General features: G+C 37.4%; 1 protein-coding gene across 12 annotated transcripts in view; it reads left to right on the forward strand.

Annotated features, from left to right (window-relative positions):
• ncam1 (neural cell adhesion molecule 1) overlaps window positions 1–20,088 on the forward strand; it is a 109,318-nt gene that overhangs the window by 78,043 nt on the left and 11,187 nt on the right. For 6 of the 12 annotated variants that reach the window (XM_023351999.1, XM_023352008.1, XM_023352000.1 and 3 more), the window contains 9 exons: window positions 5,887–6,037; window positions 7,914–8,101; window positions 8,447–8,543; window positions 11,722–11,892; window positions 12,799–12,927; window positions 14,787–14,819; window positions 15,978–15,980; window positions 16,944–17,068; window positions 17,325–17,505. In XM_023351999.1, the coding sequence (XP_023207767.1) occupies window positions 5,887–6,037; window positions 7,914–8,101; window positions 8,447–8,543; window positions 11,722–11,892; window positions 12,799–12,927; window positions 14,787–14,819; window positions 15,978–15,980; window positions 16,944–17,068; window positions 17,325–17,505 (1,078 nt within the window). Of the gene's footprint in view, window positions 1–5,886; window positions 6,038–7,913; window positions 8,102–8,446; window positions 8,544–11,721; window positions 11,893–12,798; window positions 12,928–13,275; window positions 13,279–14,786; window positions 14,820–15,977; window positions 15,981–16,943; window positions 17,069–17,324; window positions 17,506–20,088 lie in introns of all 12 variants that reach the window. The other 6 variants (XM_023352001.1, XM_023352009.1, XM_023352011.1 and 3 more) reach the window with 2 other exon arrangements.

Below are 20,088 nucleotides of genomic sequence, written 5' to 3' on the forward strand. Positions count from 1 at the left end.
GTGAAACATATTGGTGGCAGTATCATGCTGTGGAGGTTGGGTTTTTTTCCGACAATGAACTTGTTTGGACTTAATGGAACGACGCCTAAAGCTAAAGCTAGCAACTGAAGTGTTATCGCAGATATTTGTTAAAAATGTAAAATAAAATTGAAATAAAGTTATAAAATATTTGAACATTTTCCTATTACGACAATTTTGTGCTTCCTGAGATCTATCACATAAAATTACAGTAAAATATAATTAGGTTAGTGGTTTTAACATTACAAAATGTGTGAAAGTTAAAGGGATGTGAATACTTTTGCAAGGCACCTTACATAGTGGTTATTTCTGTTTAAACCTGTGACTTTTTCTTCTCAAACACGAATCCTCAACATAGTTTTGTTCAGATATATCTGATTAATCAAATTTTTTTTGCTAATTTTTTTTTTAATGTCAGAAATGGCATAATGGCAGACATTCATGATCCAGAGGTAACCTCTCTCCCACATATTTTGCTTTTCATGCAACCGCTCCAAATGTACATCTTCCAAAGTTACTGCCATCCTCATGTAGTATGTAGATCAGACTTTTTTGGGTTGAAAATGTTGAAATGAACAAAGGACCACCAGTCAATAAAATTCAAATATTGTCTGAAGAAAAGAGCAGCCCTCTGACGCTTGCTTCTCCATCAAATATGTGTTCTCCATATGTGTGAAAATTAGTGAGAAAATCTCCGTCATTTCTGTGCCATCCGCAGCGCTGAGTGAAATGATCAGAACTGCTTCAGATTCGTCTTCTCTTTTCGCTAAGTGCGTCACTGATCCCCTGCTTTATGTGCAATGCTGAGTATTAAAGTTACCACAGTTATTTATAATTTTACTTTGACATCAGTGCTGTACTTTCAGATCATTTTGGGTCCTGAAATAGGATCGCTATTTTTACCTCCACAGATGTTTCAAATGAAGAGAATTTAGTATAGTCTAGGAAATCAAATATGTGTTAATGCTCAGAGTTTGCAAATAATGTCAATATTTTGTCAGGTCAAATGTTAATATTGAATGTAATTTGACAGGTTCAACTTTTAGATATTTACAGTAGCTGCTCACCTCTGATGAGGGAGGGGGTTGCATCCCTCCTCAGGTGTGAGCAGCGGTTGCCAACAGTGTCAGAACGCGTTTGCATCACCGATAGAAAGTTGTGCAAAAAGTGACTCAAATTTTTATTTTTTCCCCAATACAAAAGTGATTGACTCATCCTGGCTATCTGGATCCGTAACTAGGCAGTTATTCTAAAACAATAAAACAGGAAACTCTAAAAACCTGAAAAAATTCACCCCCAGTTACATAAGACTAAGAAAACCGATCTCTTTCAGCAAAAAAACACATATGCCCGACGAATTACACCAGGTTCATTCATATAGAGACATACATTTGTCCACATTAAACATATTTTAGTGAAATCTAAAAAAAACATCCTGGTGGCCTTTTTGCAGCACATGTAGTTTCTAGTCATGAGCTCTCTAGATTTCATTAATGGATGAGGCAATAATAATTTTCACTTTCCAACATAATGATATGCTTTTTTAGTTCACCTGCGCTCTGAGTTGATCAGTGTGTGTCTCTCTGCAAGACATCCAATTACAAATCACACGGGAGGGAAGGCTTGGAAGCACTGGGAGAATACTGAGTGTGTTCGTTTAATAAGCTGTGCAGGTGGAAGGTACATTTGTATGCCAGCCTATTTTATATTTGATGAGACATGAGTTTAACTTGTCCTGTATGTAGTGTCAATTTTATGCTCCGAGGTTCCTCAAAGTCGCTCTTTGGTTTGAGAAGGAAAATTATTACTTGTCATACTCTGCTGCCAGTTTGGCTTTATTAGTAAAGGATGCTGAAGTGTTTTTTCTCCTCCATCTGATTTAGATTAATCTTTTTAAAAAGCTTCTGCTTTTCGTACAACATCTCAAGAAAGTCATAAGAAAAGTTAATTTATTCAAGTTGTTAAAAATCAAGCAGTGGAACATGCACAGTAAAGATTTATTACACACGGTGATGTATTTTATTATTACTGTTAATCTTGATTAATATGGCTTACAGCTCATAAAAAAAAAATCTGTTTAAAAAAAAATAGATTAGAATATTGTGTAATTAGTCTTAATTAAATTATTTTTCTTGCGAATATCCCAGAGACTCTCAGTGGGCAAAACATCCAAAGAGCAAGACATTTGAAAAAAGATGCAGATTCCAATTAAACAAATATTAATGGAAAATATTATGTACCATGCAAAGTGTTTCTTATATGATTGATGGCTTTTTTGCTTTAAAGTATTATGTATTTTCCAGGCACATTCTGCCACTTTATAGCACAACCAAGAAGATATATACAGTATGTGTCAAATACAGCTAAAAAATGTCACGTTGTACAAGGTTTTCCCCCAGAAAACTTGCTAAGCCTGGTGATTGGGCGATAGGGCAGTCATTCGGCCAGCGGCCCGTCATGTTTTTGAGTTAAAAAATGTTTAAAGTTGATAGAAAATTTGAAAATATCACTTGATAATTATGTGTTACTGAAAGACTGGGAGTTTAATATCTGACTATAAAGCCTAACTATATCCAACTATAAAGCCTTAAAAAATGCTAACATTTTAAAAAAGACTTAAAAATTATCAATGCTTAGCCTGGTGGGGGCACAAGTAAAGCCTGGTGGCCCACCAGGCTGATAATACACTGAGGGAAACCCTGTTGTAATTTAATGCTATGAAATTGGGCCTCTGTCTCTTTTAAAAGCTCCTGTTCCTTCTGAACCTTCGCCTTCATTAAGTCATCACAGCAGCTCTGCTCTATTAACCCCTTAATGTTTTTCCTAGCGTTGCAGTGAGATGTTGCACATAACACTACAGTTTTGTTCAACCTAAGCCCATACTGCCCCTTTCACTTTTTTAGGCAGTAGAACCACATAGATCCTGCAACTTTCACTTAACAGCAGACTTGGGGTCACCCAGTCATTGAATTTGGCTAAACACAACAAATTTATTTGATGAACACATTTTCCATATCATGTTGTTTCTGCTACCAATATGTAAGACATGCAGAAAATATATATATATATATTTTAAAATCTAAAGCGATTGGCTTATTCCTTGTCTAGACATCTATGTCCATTTAATTAAAATATTGCTCGTTTAGTTTATTTTTGGGACATTAACAAGGAAAAATAAGAACTGTTCAAGTTGTTAATCCTTTCAATAAAAAACTACAGAAAAGAAAATCATATATTTATGGCTCATGAGTTCTTTCAACAGCATGATTTTGACCCATATAGCACTAATGATTGGACTCTACACCTTTTACTAACAGTTTTTTCTTCCACTAAACTTTCCATCAATAGTCTTTGTCACAGCACTTTGTGAACAGCCAGCTGCTTTAGTAACTATTTTTTGTGGCACACCATACTTGTTCAGGGTGTTGATTACCGTCTACTTGACAACAGACAATTTAGAAGATGATTATGTCGAGCATAACGCAGCATTTTTATTAGTCTTTTATTTTTCATGTAATTCCAGAGAGACTGGATGTTGGGTTTTCATGTGCTAATTAAATTAGCATTATCCAAATAAAAAGAAAAGAAAATATGTCTTACTGTGTGTAATGAATCAGGAGGAGTTTAGCTTTTTCTATCAAAATAACTAAATTAGCTGAGATTTTTCATAATAATCTCATTTACCAAAATGTTGATAAATATATAAAAACGTTCCACATTTTTGGGATCTCTCACACACTTTGCTTCTTTATGAATTACATCAGAGGCTTTAGTGTCCCCAAAAAGAGCCCATCCATACCTAAAGCTTTCTTTAAAGTAGGCGCTAATGCTTAGATGCAGTGTGGCATGTTGTATAAATGCAGCAATCGAAAACAGCACCACAGGGGTCGACTGAGATAGCTATCTGCACAGGGGTCAGAAGAAAAGGGTAGTGTGTGTTATGTAAGTGTCTCCCTGCTCCCGCTACCCTCTGCATAATAAATGCCCTAGACATGCTTTGTGTGTTCAATTTGAATACAAACTAACACTGTTTCTCTTAAATGGCTTCCCAGGCTGGGCCCTAATTCAGTCTGTGTAAAAGCATTCTGCCATTGTTTTGTTTTCAATTTGGATCAAAGCCACGAAGGCAACCGTAAGAGACGCTTAGATATTCAGGTCTAGCACCTTGTTAAAAGAACAGATGCATAATGTTATTGTATAAATGTGTACAGAAAAAAAAGTCAATTTATTTGGTTTTGGTAGATGTGGATCTGATTATGTTGAGGATGTCATGTTTTAATTTGTTTCGTCTTTTAAATGAATAAAGCACTAAAATACTGGTGCAGAAGATAACTGAATATTTCAGAAAAATCTTTCACATGCGGATACAAGAAGTTAACTTGGCATAGATGTTCAATGGGTCTTGCTTTTTTCAACAACAAAAAAAGCTACTGAAATATTCAAGATGGCTGCCATTTTACAAGATGGTCATTAGAGATCATGTATTTTGCACTAAATGTACCAATGATTATCACAGATTACTTTTGTTAAATCATGCATAATTTGACCCATTGATCACCCATGTCTGGTAATAGTTTTTGTAATTTCTTAAGAGGGCCACCATGGTTGTCATGGAAAATACATGTTTGCACTAAAATCACCAAATAGATGAATGTGTTTGGTGTCAAATCCCAGCTTACATATTTTGAACCATAGAAAGCATTTATATTTTCTTGATCTGCAGTTATCTTTTTCTTGTGGACATTTTCAAAGTGGCCACTGTGGTTAAAATGAAGAATATATGTTTGTATTACAATCAGCAATAGTTATTGCCAGTCGTGGCCAACAAGTTAGGTTCACTAACCATAAATTCACTAAACAAGAATCTTAGCTCTGCTGCTGCTAAACCGCTAAACACATTTAAAGAATTAGCGGAAGTTAGCGCCAACCAAGACGATTGTCATTTTGTCACACATTGTCTCTGTCTAGTTGATGACTGTGTGACATGTGTGAGAACAGCAAAGTCCTCAATTGCTGATTTTTCTACATATTATCACTTTAAAGTTGCATGAATAAGAAAACATGATTTGACAAAGTTCATCCAAGTCATGAAAATGGGTAACATTTCATGGCAATAATTGGCTTAAAAAGCTCAAAATGGTGGCCATCTTGAAAAACGGCCATCATCCTGAAATTCAAGTGGCTAATAGGACTTTTTACAGTAATATGTTTCACCACAGTTCTTTGAAAGAAGAAACCTTATAGTCTGGCAGTTTTAGTACCAGATGGTAAAAACAGTCACAACAACATCAGTGCACTTACTGCTGTAACAGACTTCAAATGGATGGTGACTTGATGCATCCCTGAAAACTGAGTAAATGCTAGATGTACACATCGCTGCCTCATAACATATCTGATACTTCACAAATAATGTCAGCAAAGGGGGAAATAAAAGAAAAACTGTTGGAAACGATGATGATGTAACACACAAAAAATAAATATGTCAGCCAATGTGTAAAAGTGCAAGCGTGGAGCACCCTGTCTGCAGCTGTGCATCAGCATGTTTCACAAGTTAGTAGCTGCCATGTGAAAAGCTCTAGATGGTTCTTAATGCTGTCTTCCATCTATTATTTACCAGCTCTCCTGCCTCGTCATCAGCGTCCCCATGTTTCCACGTCTTTATCGAGCGCTGTTCGCCTCCTTCCTCAAGTTAATGTCCACTCTCTTTATTAAAGGCTGGCTTACCTTTCTTTTTCTATTTCAGGTTACAAACATCTTTCTGTAAAATTATTAATGTGACAATGCAATATAGCCATTAATGAAGTCCTATTGTTTTTTTTTTTTGTTTGTCCCCCCCCTTATACCAAACCTTTTTCTGCTACCATTTAGAGCCCAGATGGAAATGTAGTAGTAAGGAGCGATGCTCGTGTGTCCTCCCTCACTCTCAAGTATGTCAAGTATACAGATGCCGGTCAGTATCTCTGCACAGCTCGCAGTGCCATCGGAGAGGATGAACAGACCGCTTATCTGGAAGTCCGCTGTGAGTATTGCATTGTCTTAAGCTTATCTGGAAAATAAGTATGGTTCCTGAGGGTTAGGTTTAGGTGAGCCTGCAGTCACAATCAGCATGAATATTGTGGATGTTTTGGGCTTTTAATTATTTATTTGAGCCGTTATTTTTCAAATTTGGCATGATTAGACAACAATCAACCCTAAGGGAAAAAAAGTAAAGCATGTGAACAAAGAACAAATTATAAACTATTGGGGAACCATCTGTAATTTACACAGGGTCAAAATTCTGCATACAGGCTGACTAGTATGCGAGTACACGTTTCTTAGTATCCGACCCAACCCAAATCCGTAGGCAATGTGTCCCAGCCCAATCCAACCCAACTAATTAACTTTACTTATAGAACTATGCCTAATTTTTTTAATTACGATTTTACTTCTTCTGCTTGCAGACCATTTAGATAAGCAATGTAACCAGTGACCCATTTTTAGCTTGTGAATAACATCTTCCAGTTCCATCTTGTTGTTTGTTGTAACCTCAGGGTGAGTCAAGTTCAAATACTCAAGTGAAAATCATCTGGGATGTGTGATTTGCAGGATCCCATCTCCACTGCTGCTCAAACAGAGCAGGACAGAGCTGTGTGTGCATGCGGTTTACTGTGCTGTTACAATCTGATTAACTTCTGCACCCTACTTGTTGTGTTTATTTCCTCAACAAGTTAAGCTATCTACTCTAGTCCATGGGCAGATTAAAACAACTTCATATTGTGCATTATCGTTTGTTTTTCTCTGTGCTGTATGGATTGCAAGCAAGCAAATAACACTGATCCACCCAGCCTGAACTTTTTGTCGCATGTGAGTCTGGCTCAGGCCATAAATCTAAACTATATTCCTTAGTAAGTTCCACCTTGACTGCAACATTTTGTAGCTATGTGCAAGTTTCAAGGTGAACATAGAGTTTATTTAAATTGGTTGTTATCCTGACCCAGGATAATAACCACAGCCTACACACGTTCTGCAGGGTTGAGGTCAGGGTCCTTGCAGAAGCCTAATGTCATGAATCTGTATCCTTTCCTGCCAGTTTTGATTTTCATTTGGGATCATTGTTCTATACCGATTTGCTAGAAAACCAAAGTGTGTCTAAGTTTCCACCAGGTAGCTGTTCATTTGACTTGAAGAACTTTGAGGTACTTCTTGTTTTTCACTGCTCCGTCCTCTGGCAATGCTGCCACCGCTCAGCTCGACATTTGGTACATAGCTCTTAGGTTTTAAAGCTTCAACTTTACTGCTGCAAACAAACTTTTTGGTTCATACAGATAAACCAAGTTTGTGTTTCCTCTGATCATAAAACTTTACAAAACTCAGTTGTCATTGAAGGACATAAACTTTGAGTAGGGGCTTCTGTTTTGTTTGGGACCCTCTCAGTTCTTGGTGAACCAGGATACTTGTGTTCTAGCAGCTTCCAGTTATTGATGGACCTAAATCGGAAGAGTTCCTGTTATTTTGAACATCCTGACCCTACACCTTTCATCTAAAAGGTGACAGTTTGGGTCAGATGCGCGATACTTTGACTTTACTGGGTGTTGCAAAAGACTGGGATCCCAAATACTTATAAAAACTGAAACTAGAATGGATAAAGGAAGCCGAGGGGCACACCCCAACTTTAACCCTGTGCAATCTTTTGGAGTATTCTTGAATGGTGTCTCTCTGCACCAAACAAACAAACTAATTTAAATAAATTCTGCTCAGGAATGTGGCGAAATATAAATATTCACACAACAAAATTAAATAAATCATTAAAAGCCCCATAATGAATGTGTATGAACTTCCAACCAGAACTATGCACAAGGTAAAGAATATTTTCAGCTGTTTGAAAGAGTTTTCTGAATCACATTCTTAACTCCTAGATACACCTAAGATCCACGGAACAGTTGCGGTTTACACCTGGGAGGGAAACCCGGTCAACATCAGCTGCGAGGTCAAGGCTTTTCCAACAGATGTGTCAATTGTTTGGCTCAGAGATGGACTGCAGCTTCCAAACTCAAACACCACCAACATCAAAATCTTCAGAACTCCTTTATCCAGCTACCTACAGGTACTGACTTTTAAGTACACTTTGCAACGTAAACATACATAATGTATGCATAAAGTTTTTTCCATGTCGACAGACACATCCCAGACCCCCCATCACCTTGTGTCATCAAGATTTCATGAGCATAGACTAAGAAGTGAGGGGGGTTTTCTTCTAGCCTCATTGTGGGGGGAAAAAAATCCTTGAATAATTCAGCAGCATGAAGGCTCACAGCAACACATGAAAATAGGCTACTCTGATGGACAAACACAAAGGTCACCTTCATGGTGTTTGACACATAAGTTTGTTCGTCTGTTTAGCCGTGCTTCCCTTCATATGTTCACTGCTCTATTTTCTTCTCCCCTCCAGATTACACCAGAGTCTGAAAATGATTTTGGAAGCTATAACTGCACCGCCTCAAATGAGATGGGCACCGAGTCCAAGGAGTTCCTGCTCATTCAGGCCGGTCAGTGATGAGGCTGTGATTTAAATCTCATTCTTATTTACAGCATTTGGCCTTGACATGTAATTATATTAGAAATACAACTCAGCAGAGTATGTTGAATATTTCAGTAATAGATGTTAAATATTTACAGGGTGTCCACGCAGCCGTAAAATGTCTTAAAAAAGTCTTAAGTGCGTGTGTGTGTATAAAATTAAGACCTTAAAATGTCTTAAATTCATTAAAAATGTAAGTTGGTCTTTAATTTGTTAGTCACAGGTCTTAAATTTTGCCAAGGCAGGACTGTTTAATATAGTTTAATTTTCTCATGGGACTTTTCTATTAGGCAAAAGTTTAAGTTGCTCGGAAACATCTTCATTGAGTTCTGTGACTCAAGGAGGTTGAGGCTACTGGTAACTAGCTGCTGAACTACCCTTGCTAGCTGGCTAGAGTTTTTGCCTCTATCAAATGTATTAGCAGTTGGCTGGATGATGTTCGTTTTTGCAAATGGCTGATTTCTACTGCCAACCAGTTCGAGTTAAGGTGATGGAACAAAACGTTTAAGCTTGGCACTATGGGGGTTAAAGCTGTAGAGAGCAAACTCTGCAGTGTGAGAAGCACAAAGCTGAGTGCTTAGGTTTTGTTAAGTCTTACATTTGACTTGCTGAAATGTGCAGAAACGATTCAATACCGTCGTAGCCGAAGTAAACCTAAGGACACATTCACACTTTCACACTATCCCTATTAATCAAGCTAGTTAGCCCACAAACCTAGGTCTTGGACTGGTTGCTGTAAACTCTGTTGCGGTTTGAATGCATATGTGAACGCTAAGCAGACCGGAGACCACTCCAAAAGCATGAAGCAGCCTATAGCGTCATCCTGTGTAAATGCAACCAAAACAAACGTCCAATGGCTTGTGGTCTTTCACCAAAGACAAAGAGAAATCCTACACCCGCTAAAATTTGACGGCACTTCATTTTTGTCTACATTTCATGAAGAAGGAAGTTCCACTCAATGTGCTCTTCAGATGTTTTTGCGCCGTTTCTTTCAGTGGCCTCCAGAGGCGAGAGGGTGAACAGGTTTTTCATAGGGTTTGGTTGGTTTGACACAATGCAGTGGGAAAACAAACCGAACCAGCTGAAAATATAACAAATGTTGCAATTTTGATCCAAAATCAAACAGAGTCTACCGGACTATCAGGTGTGAAAACAACCTAAAACACACAGTAGCGCTTTAGATGTTGTCTTGCTCTGGGCTGTAAAACAGATTTTACACTCCTTTTAAAATGTATTTAGCAGTAACAGCCAGCATGCGATTACACAAAGCAGCAGTGTTTGTTTAGATAGAAGATAAATTTAGATAAAAAGACATCAGCTCAACTATCAGCAACGGTTATCTGTGTCTTGTATCAAAGCCCTCGGTGGAGTGTAAAATAAAACTTCGCTGTGTTTTTACTTTGCATCTGCGTAATTCAACTGAATGCTTTGTTGAGAAAAGTACAAGTTAATAATGTTACACCTTCATACGAATGCATCCGTCTTCATAAGACGAGAGGAAAAGAGAAAATACAGGTTTTAAGCCGCCATCTGAAGTGACTAGAGAAAAAAAGGAGCATTTTTCACTTCAGGCAGAAACCTGTGCAACCACAGTAATTACAGTATTCCTTTTTACTTCCCAGATCAAAGTGATGCAGGACAGCATGGAGCTCGCTTTAGAGTGTAGGAATCCCGCAAAGCCACCAGAACTCGGATATTACTGTTTCAATTAGTTAAACACTTTTAACAATGTAATTTTCCCTAAAATGGATCGTGAAGTGGGTGGCGAACGATGATTTTTTTATTCTGGTAAATTTAACAAAGGATGATTGAAAATCAGAATGCATTTTCAGCTCCTCCTGCCCCTCACAGCCTAGATGGTTTTTATAGAAAGGGTAAATTAAATCTTTATTTTACTAGTACCAGTATGTTCCTGCACACTTACTGTTCATAGTTTAAATGTTTTCACATTTCTGAAACACAGAATTGTCTGTGAGCTAAAGGGTTTAAGTCCATATACAATTTTAGTTTAAGCTCCTTTAACGGTTTTTAGGTTGGTTTCATGCTTTCTTATTTTTATTGTTTTACAGTTTTGCTTTTATATTTTACATCAAAAGACATGTTTTCATTTTGCTCCCTGGAGCTTCTTTCTCCAGGAACTTCTTTTTCTAGAGTACTAGCTTTTCCTTGAGTGAGTGTGTTTTTACACTGCCGTGTTGGACTCTGCTCTTTATGTAAATTAAGCCTGCTTATCAGTCCTATAGCAGTGTTGATGCTTCCAACAGATAAATAATAAATCTACAAGGTGCAGTATGGCCACTATTGCTCAACCGTCCCTGCAAATGAGGTTTATTGTGTAAATACTAGCAGCCGTTTATGATAAAGAACAATTTAAATTTGGATTTAGTGCATATTAATCAACATGTCTAGATTAAAGAGTCATTACAGATTTAGCCATTTGTAATCCAATGGCAGATTTATGGTGAAAAGAAAAAAAGACACACATATACAGACAAACACAAAATATAATTCATTAAAATCTTTTAAAGGTGGTGGTAGCGCAGGTAAACATAAAAAGTTTTTTTTATTTAATTTGATCTTTTCATTTTTAAAAAATAACTTTTAAATGAAAATTGTGAATCCTTCATCATGCCTAGATATTTAAACTAAAGCGTCTGTATTGGTGTGGATGTTTGCTCAGCAACATTAATTATTGGATCTAACTTTCTGCTTATTATCTAACTTTGAAAATAACATGCTGACTGACTACATTTTCTTTTAGCCACTGTCAAAGAGGCACCATTACTGATGACAGTTTCTCTGCTGCCTGTTTGTTTTTTTCTTATAAAATTACTGTCATCTGCATGTGGCAGAACATTAACCTGAAGTCAATTTGTGCACAAATGGGCAAAATGAGCAAATCTTCAGGAATCAAAGAATGCTTTTTAAATTTAGCTGTACTTAATGAACATACAGTGTTTGCAGTAAGAGTCATAGCTTTAAACCTATAAATCACTAATTAATTCACTTGTGCATCTACTATGTATTATGAGATGCATGAAAGAGTTCAATGTGTCACTGTAAAAGGAACAAGCGGCCATAAGAATCTTTTTTGTGAAATTTTAAAGTGTCTGTAGTTGAACTGACTTAATTTTTTTATTTCACAGAGGTTCCGTCATCGTTGGTCATAGACGAAGTGAGGCCTTTCTCCACCACCGCTCTGATCCAGTTTGGAGAGCCTGAATCTACTGGAGGCGTTCCCATTCTCAAGTACAGAGCTGAGTGGAGGATGCAGGGCAGGAGCAGCTGGACGCAGAAAGTCTACGAGGTCCAAGACGGTAAACGCACATATAAAAACTAAACTGCTGGTATTAGCATTTGTGGAATAAAACATATAGTTATTTTTCAATGAATGTTAGATAAAACCTTACTTTTTAAAAAAATTTTGGTCAGAATTGATATGAAATGTCAGAAATATCAGTGCAAATGTAAAAATTAATATTCATACATTGCTTTGTATATAGATGCTAGATAAATTCTTAATAATATTTTATGGTAATGCCACTAACTGAAAAACACTGTTACTTGGGCCAAAATTACCATTAATTACAGTTAAAAATAAATATTTTAAATCAAATAAATTCAAATAAAACTGTAAATAGATTTGGCACATGAAACTGGCATAAGTTAATGAATAACACTTCTTTATTTAAATGTTTACAAAATGTCTAAAATACACACATTTTTGAATGTTGCTCAATGATTATGTATTGTACTTGTACATTTAAAACCATCTATTATTATTTCTGTATAGTTTTAAATTACTTACATTTTTATGGCTTATGGAATTATAAAACTGTATGCATTTATATGAAAAAATTAAATTATTCATTACTGTTGTAATTAGACTATCGAGTTAGTAATTAATTATTAGACTAATTGTTTCTTTGTTGGATCATGGCACACTTGGCCATCAATAGAAACTGTGACGTTGACAAAATAATTGAACATGGCTGCTGTTCTTGTCTTCCTGTTTGCCGAGTTTTGGTACATCTCTAAATGGATTAATCAGTTGTCTAAACATTGTTTGGGCGGAATGAGAATCCAGCTAATCAGCGTTTGTGTGTTCGCCGATTAATTATGCATGTATTGTTGGAACGGGAGGGAATTTGTTCATTGTTCTGCTCATCAAAACGATCAAGGTGCTCTCAACAGAAACTGTGCCGTCTCTGATATTGTAACAGACTTCGTCAACGAGGTGACGATAACGGGCCTGAAACCGGAGAGCCGCTACGAGGTGAAGCTGTCGGCCATTAATGGCAAGGGCGAAGGAGAGAGCAGCCCCACGGAGCTGTTCAAGACCGAGCCTGTCCGTAAGTGCACAGTTGACAGCGCAGTGTGAAGCTTTTATCCTCCTCTTCATTTCGTTCATCACAAACATATTACCTGCAGAGGATTTCTATAAACACATTATCGGCTGGTTGCCTGAGATGTTTGGACAGTTTCACAAAAACAGAGTGATTTCAGTCCTTTCTTCTGACCGATTTTGCTTCTCTACGGGGGAATGTTTGAATTCATGAAGCAGTTATTTTAAAAGCCATCTACAGATATTTTTTACTCTTATAATTACATGCCCATTTTGCTACAAAGTATAGTTGGTTATAGATGTAATTTTTACAGCACTCTCATGTTCATTATGTTGTAATTTACTGAAAAAATAGAAGGTTTAATTTCATTTTCCCTAATTGCATTGAGAAATTACAGCAGCATGATATGGATAAGAATGAGTATTTTGCCATCACAACGGCTCTTACTAATCAGGGCAAGGTGTACTAAAGTCAAACATTGTGTTTTAGTGTCTCAGTTCAAAAAGTAAAACTCCTAAATTTATAGAATTATCACACACAGTAATATATTTCAAATGTGCAAATTGGAACACAAAGAATTTGAGTAGGATTTAATGTATCGATACTTGCAGCTACATATCAAATTGAACTTAAAAGAAACTTTTCTTAGGGTTAGGGCTAGGGTGTTAGCTAATTGCTGCTGGCTAGTCTGAAGGAGCTGAATGGAGGAGTAGAGGTAGAGGGTTACTCTCCGAGGTGGTACTGCAGCTCTGATGTGGAGCTGTGGCTGGAAGGCGTTTTGCACAGCTGAGTGGTTGCCAAGGGCAATTAAAGGATTTCTCAAACATGCATGAAGAGAAAAAAACTGAGGGACTAACATTATGTCGTGACGCAATACTCGAAAAAGTCGATTTTACATAATACTGCCCCTTTAGGGAATAAACAGTTTATCAGAAAACGAATTATAAATGTTTGTTTTCAATAATTATTTGCCATAATCATGAAAATAAAGAGAAATAAAAAAATCTTGAAAAAGATTCTATAAAACTATTACAGTGTGTAATAAATGCTTGATATGAGTTTCATTTTATGAATTGAAGAAATTAACTTACGTAAAATTTCAATATATTGATTTGGACCAGTACCGCCTCTGAATCCTGTGATCACAGTTGGATCTTTGGAGCCTCTTCACTTGTTTGAGACTTTTAGGTCGACTCTGTCACGGCTGATGCTGTAGGTGCTGCGACTAGTCCGCAAAAATGGTTTGAAATGGAACAAATATGAAAAGTAATCCAGTGCTAATTTATTTTTCAACTCAAATTTGCATTGTGTAACCAGCAATCCACTTATCTGATCACTATCTTTTCATAATGCACTGAATCCTGATCTCATGGTTTAGTGTTTAGTGCCCTCTGTTGGTTGTCTGTTTATAAAGCAGAGCCTCCCATGATGACTTCATGTCTTCTCTTTACATTTCTATTTTTTAACGACTAATTTTTGTATCCATTGTTCATTTTCCTCTGTTGTCTCTCAGCCCCCATTAAGAAGAGTAAGTGATTCATCTGTTGTAGGTATAGGTTTAGTTTTAGCTCTAGTTAATGTTAATTGACAAGCTTAAAGATGTAGCAATAAGGTGAAACACTTTTTCTTGTTTTAGCCTTAATTCCAGTCTCTGCAAATTTGAACCACTGTTTTAAAAAAAAAATTTAATAATTGTAACTCTTCTTAAAAGTAATTATTTTCTTTGTTTTATAAACAATAGCTCTTGCACAGCGCCAGAAATTAGACTTCCCAAATTCTTCATTCAAGAGATTTTTTAATCGAGGTTCAGATGGTCATTTGTGTAGAAAACTGATTTTGATTGTTCTCTTGTCTTGCGTCTCTAGACGACCTTTTTCATTTTTTCACAGACGGAGCAGGTTTGTTCTGTAGCGGCGATAATAGAAGCCCTTAGTGCTGTAGCCGTTTTCGTCTTACGGGATAACCTAGTCACCCCCACTGATTAGAAACTTTTCTAGTAACGTGAAAGCATTGCAAAACCTGATAAGTTCCTCCTGCATTCATGACCTCACATGCCCCGATTTCCACTGCAAACTCCTCTGTGAACAGATTTTTTAAAATTGTTATTTCACTTTCATCCCATGAGTTTCAATCTGATACACACAAATATGAATAATAATGTAATTCTGGGCTTGGAGCTTGTAAAAAAAAAAAATAATTGGCTTAGTGACACTGTGATGAATTAACAGGAAATCTCCGTATTTCAAAAGCCGTAAAATTTTATGCCTCTGGTTTCAGCTACTTTGGGGAATATTTGCATTTGGATTAAACCCATCAGCATTGATTAATCAGTTGCCTTCTGAAGGATTAATTCTGCCTAAATCAGGATGTAAAGTTGTTTGATGTCTCTTGCACTTCTCGCATTGAGAAGCCAAACAGAGGAATTAAAGTGCCTTTTAACACTGTGTTTATAGCTTTGCTATGATTTAGTCTCTTTTTAGTTCGTCCTTAGGGTCACTTTAGTTTTTCTCTCCTCTACCCTTGCCTCTGTTTTGAGCAACGTCCCAGACGTTGCTCAAAACCTGGGACCTGTAAAGGTGTAAAGGTCCCAGACCTTTTCAGAACTTTTTAAGCATTTTGACATGTTACAAACACACATTTTGATGGATTTTACTGGAATTTCATGTGACAAATCAACACAAAGCAGCACATTATTCTAAAGGGAAGGAAAGATGAAGGGTTTCTTAACATATGAACAAATAAAAACACACCAAAAATTATTTATATTAAGCAGCCTTGAGTCTATGCGTTGTGGAAAGTACCTTTTGCTGCAACTGCAATTTTTTTTGTCTTATTGCAACTAGCTTATTAATCCTTGATTTGATTGTTATTCTCTAATTTGTGTTCATCAGTCATAAAATTCCCAAAAAATAAATCGAAGTGTGTGGTTACAATGTGAGAAATGTTGAAAAAGTGAAAGGGGTTTGAATTTGTCCTTTAATTATGTATTTTTACTGTTTCAATCGTTCATTGCCTGTTTGACTTGCATGTCGCTGATGGTTCCTTCATCCATGCAGAAGGTAACTTTGTGTTGAATTTCCTTGGACGAAGAAGATTCTTAACTTCAGCTGATGAATACGACAATTAAACACCACATTATGTGCTTCTGTGTACGCATGTAATACATTAATCAGTCATGTCGGTGTCCTGAATGGGGAAAAAAAAATGAAGGAAAACCAGAGCTGGTCATGGCGCTGTAGAAGTATTGATGGTCTGCCACATGACAGATGTTGGCTGTTTATCGGTTGGATGTGTTACAGTAAATCAAGTGTGTAATGAAACTTGTTTGTTATAATTACAAAAGAATCATTGGTCGTTTCTTGCTACCATTTATTCCTGTCGACATCCCTTAGCTTCTGGTTTTCATTCAAAGACTTGAGCATTTTTACGTTTAATTTGCCTAATTGGCAATTAACGCTCTAAAAATCAACGCCTTGCAGTGAGATCTACTAACTTGACTGAACTGAGTTTTGGAGGCAATAAAATGACATCTCTAAAGACTAATCTATGCAAAATGCTTCCTGTTTAATAGTATCAAGTTGTACAAAATTGTTTGGGTTGCAGTTATTGATTTTTTTCCTAAATACTAAACTGGTGTAGTAATTAGGTTGTAGCTTATGAAATGTAAGATGATAGATTAATTACATACTGCAGCTTTAAGGAAGTGAATATTTCATCCCAGCTGGTCCCTGAGCATTCTTCATGCCAGCTGAATCTCACTCAGCAACAGCTCAGATGAATCAAGTAAGCATGTGGTTGTTTGTCATTTGCCAATTAGTGCAACCTGACAGCATCTTTGGACAAGCCATTAAAGGTCAACTGAATAAAAGAGGACCAGAGCAGGAAGAGTGGCTAGTTTTAAACTTTGAATTTAACGGTCAGCTAACAATTGCCCCGACTTTGCTTACAATCAAACTTCATACGATATGGCTTTGAATTATTGAATTTTGAAATAATTTTGTGTTGCTCTTGTGTACCTTTAGGAAATCCTAATCCTCCTAAGCTTGAAGGGTCAGTGGAGCCTAAAGGCAACTCCCTCAAAGTCAGCTGGCTTAAGCAGGATGATGGCGGATCTCCCATCCTGCATTATCTTATACGCTATAAACCCGTGAGTTAACAATTCATTCATGTTGAGTGTAAAAAATACCCTCACTTTGGGCTCCAGTGTGCATCCCTGGGGAAAATACATTTCCAGCATAATTATGCTTTTAAGCAAATATCCGTCCATGCCACCTCTCTTACAGCATCTCCAGGTTAATATATAATTTCGCTTTCTATTCCATCAACAGCTTTTCTCTTGTTCTTCTAAAGTTTACGCTTTGCTGCCTTGAAAGCATGTTGTTCATGTCGATCTCTGCCCTCAGATCCAGACGTCACAGTGGAAGCCTGAGATCCGGATGCCCAGTGGCAGCGAGTACGTCGTGCTGCGTGGATTGGACTGGGACACCGAGTACGACGTGTATGTGGTGGCCGAGAACCTGAAGGGGAAGTCTCCACCCGCCACCATGTCCTTCAGAACTTCTGCAGAGCCAGAGGCCTTCCCAGGTACGCGACATCTAATTGCGCTCAGTAAACCGGAGCGCAACAGGGTGAAACACGGGAGCCAAACTCAAAGCTGAAAAACGAGTGTTGCAGTCTATTCTGTAATTTAACTCACATTAGTAAAGAGAAAAATAATGTGTTGAGGAAAAAGTGCATCTTTACTGATTGTTTTTTTCATTTTGTTTTTTTGTCACACTTAAATGTCTCAGATCATCATTTAAATCTTAAAATCAGATAAGGATACAAAATGCAAAAATACAGTTTTCTAATTGTGTAATTCATCAAGGGAAAGAAAACTCTTCAAATTAATGCAAAAAGTATAATTTCTCTGCGGAATTGTTGTAATTTAGCTAATTGGAGTGTTTCAGAGTAGAGCTTAGATTTCCTGACCCGGAATTTGGGCCAGAATTATCTGCTTGATGGTTGGGTCGGGCTCAGGCTTCTGTAGCGCGTTTAATAAACCTCTAATACATGCAGCTCAGAGAAAGCCAAACAAGCATGCACAATATAAGGTTGTGGTAATCTACTTATAGTGAGAGTAGAAGAGTAGATAGTTTAACCTGTTGAGGAAAAAGTCATCAGACTTAAACAAGCGCAGCACACTGCATGCGCATGCGGCTCTGCTCAAGCAGCAGCGCAGATAGGATCCTATCAACCACACATCCCAGATGATTTATTCTTGGCTCACCCTGTGGTTACAACAAGCGACAAGATGGAGCTGGAAGACGTTAAAATCTAAAAACGAAAGAAAACAAAAATCTTTAAAACATGTCAGGTTTAATTTGAGCTCTTAAATTAAAGTTAATTAGTCGGGTCAGATCGAATCTAAACTATTTTGGAGTATGAAGAATCTGTTTAATGTCTTGCCACATCATCTTAATTGGATTTAACTCTGGCTTTGGCTGAGCCATTCAGAGACAGACTTGCTGGTTTCCTTTGGATCATTGTTCTGCTGCATAACCCAAGTATCCTTTAGCCTAAAGTCACAAGCTGATGGCCAAATATTCTTCAGGATTTCAGAATTCTATCAATTCCTACAAATTGTCCAGACCCTGAAGCAGCAAAGCTGCCCCAGACGGCCATGCTACCACACAGAGCCAGGTTGGGTTGCATAACCTTCTCCTATTCTATTAATACATTAAATAAAGAGTTAAAAACTGCTTACTGGGTTGTTGTTTTTTTGGGTTTTTTTGGATGCGTCTTTGTCTGATACTGAAACTTAATGATCTGAAACATTTGTGGAGTGGCAGAAAATCAAAAACCAAAACTCTTTATGAGGTGAAATACTTTCTCATAGCTGGTATATACTGTATATGTCTAAGTTGGATAAAAATGATTTTTTTATTTGTTGTTTTTGACAACCGTGGCTGAATAAGCTTGAGTTTGTGTTTCACAGGAGGACGATTTCCTCCAATCCCGTTTTTCCCCCTTAACCTGTGTACAATTTTAACCAAGTAGATGAAATAGTTTTCCTCTGAGAGGAGTCTTTTGTATAACTCTTAATTAACATGTTCAATGAGGTCCTAACTGCAGCCGAAGCAGCTTGTTACTAACGGTAGAAAACCCACACAGCCTGTCAAATTCCCTTCAAGTGGTAGACCCTGTCGAGCGCTTCGCAGCAGGCCATTATGTCTTCCTCTCACTTTTTTTTTCTAATTTATTTCCCAAACTAAAGCATTTTCCACTCACCGCCACTGAGTCACCCATCCAGCCAACACAGTGTGCTTTTTCCCCCTCCTTTTGTGATGTGCTTTTGCTTTGATGTGTTGCTGCTTCTTTTTTTTTTCTCCCTCAAATGTGAGAAATCATTTTTTCTTAATTTTTTTTTGCCTTTGGTTTTCAGAGCTGAAACATTTTTCTCTCTCTCTCTCTCTCTGTTTTCCCCACCCTTCTCTTTTTTTCCTGTTTATTGTGCTTTCATTTCCTCCTCTTATTTTTTTTTCTCTTTCTTTTCATCTCCTCGCTCATTGTTCCTGCTCTCTCTCCTGATCCTGGATATTCGTGTGGTGGGCCCACGTGAACATGTTCGTCCCGACCTGTGTGCGTTTTGGTCTGGTTTGTGCTGTCTCGACCCACAGCCACTCAGGGCAGCTCATCTGTGACATACACTTTGGTACTACTCATCTCGCCCCTTGTCATTGCGCTTCTGCTGTCGTAGTTTATGTTTGGGATCTACATCGTAACGACGGAGGAGAGCCTGCCTTTTCTCTGGCCTGGCTTTCTTTTTTTTTAATGGACGCTTTTAGCCACTATAGCGGACTTTCTCCATGACAGATGCGCCTCTGTTGTGGTGGCGAGAAGGCTGTTGTGTGGTTTCAGACCAGACCAGACAGACTCAATGAACCAAAGGCAGTGGAAAACCTTCGCCTCCCACAGATTCACTCTGCTCAGCATTAGCACAGCTAGCAGTCAGCACTTGACGCAGAGGATTGCCAGTTTACAGTTATGAACAGATGTGGAGTTATGATAAAAGTTTTTTTGTTTTTTTTTTTAAACAAAACAAAACATAGCACTTAGATTCAAGTGAGCACCGAGTACTGAACCTGTCCGTTTACATAAACACTGTATTATATTGTGTTTCATAAA

This window comes from Xiphophorus maculatus, chromosome 18 (genome assembly GCF_002775205.1).
Source record: "Xiphophorus maculatus strain JP 163 A chromosome 18, X_maculatus-5.0-male, whole genome shotgun sequence".
In the NCBI taxonomy this organism is placed as follows: Eukaryota; Metazoa; Chordata; class Actinopteri; order Cyprinodontiformes; family Poeciliidae; genus Xiphophorus; species Xiphophorus maculatus.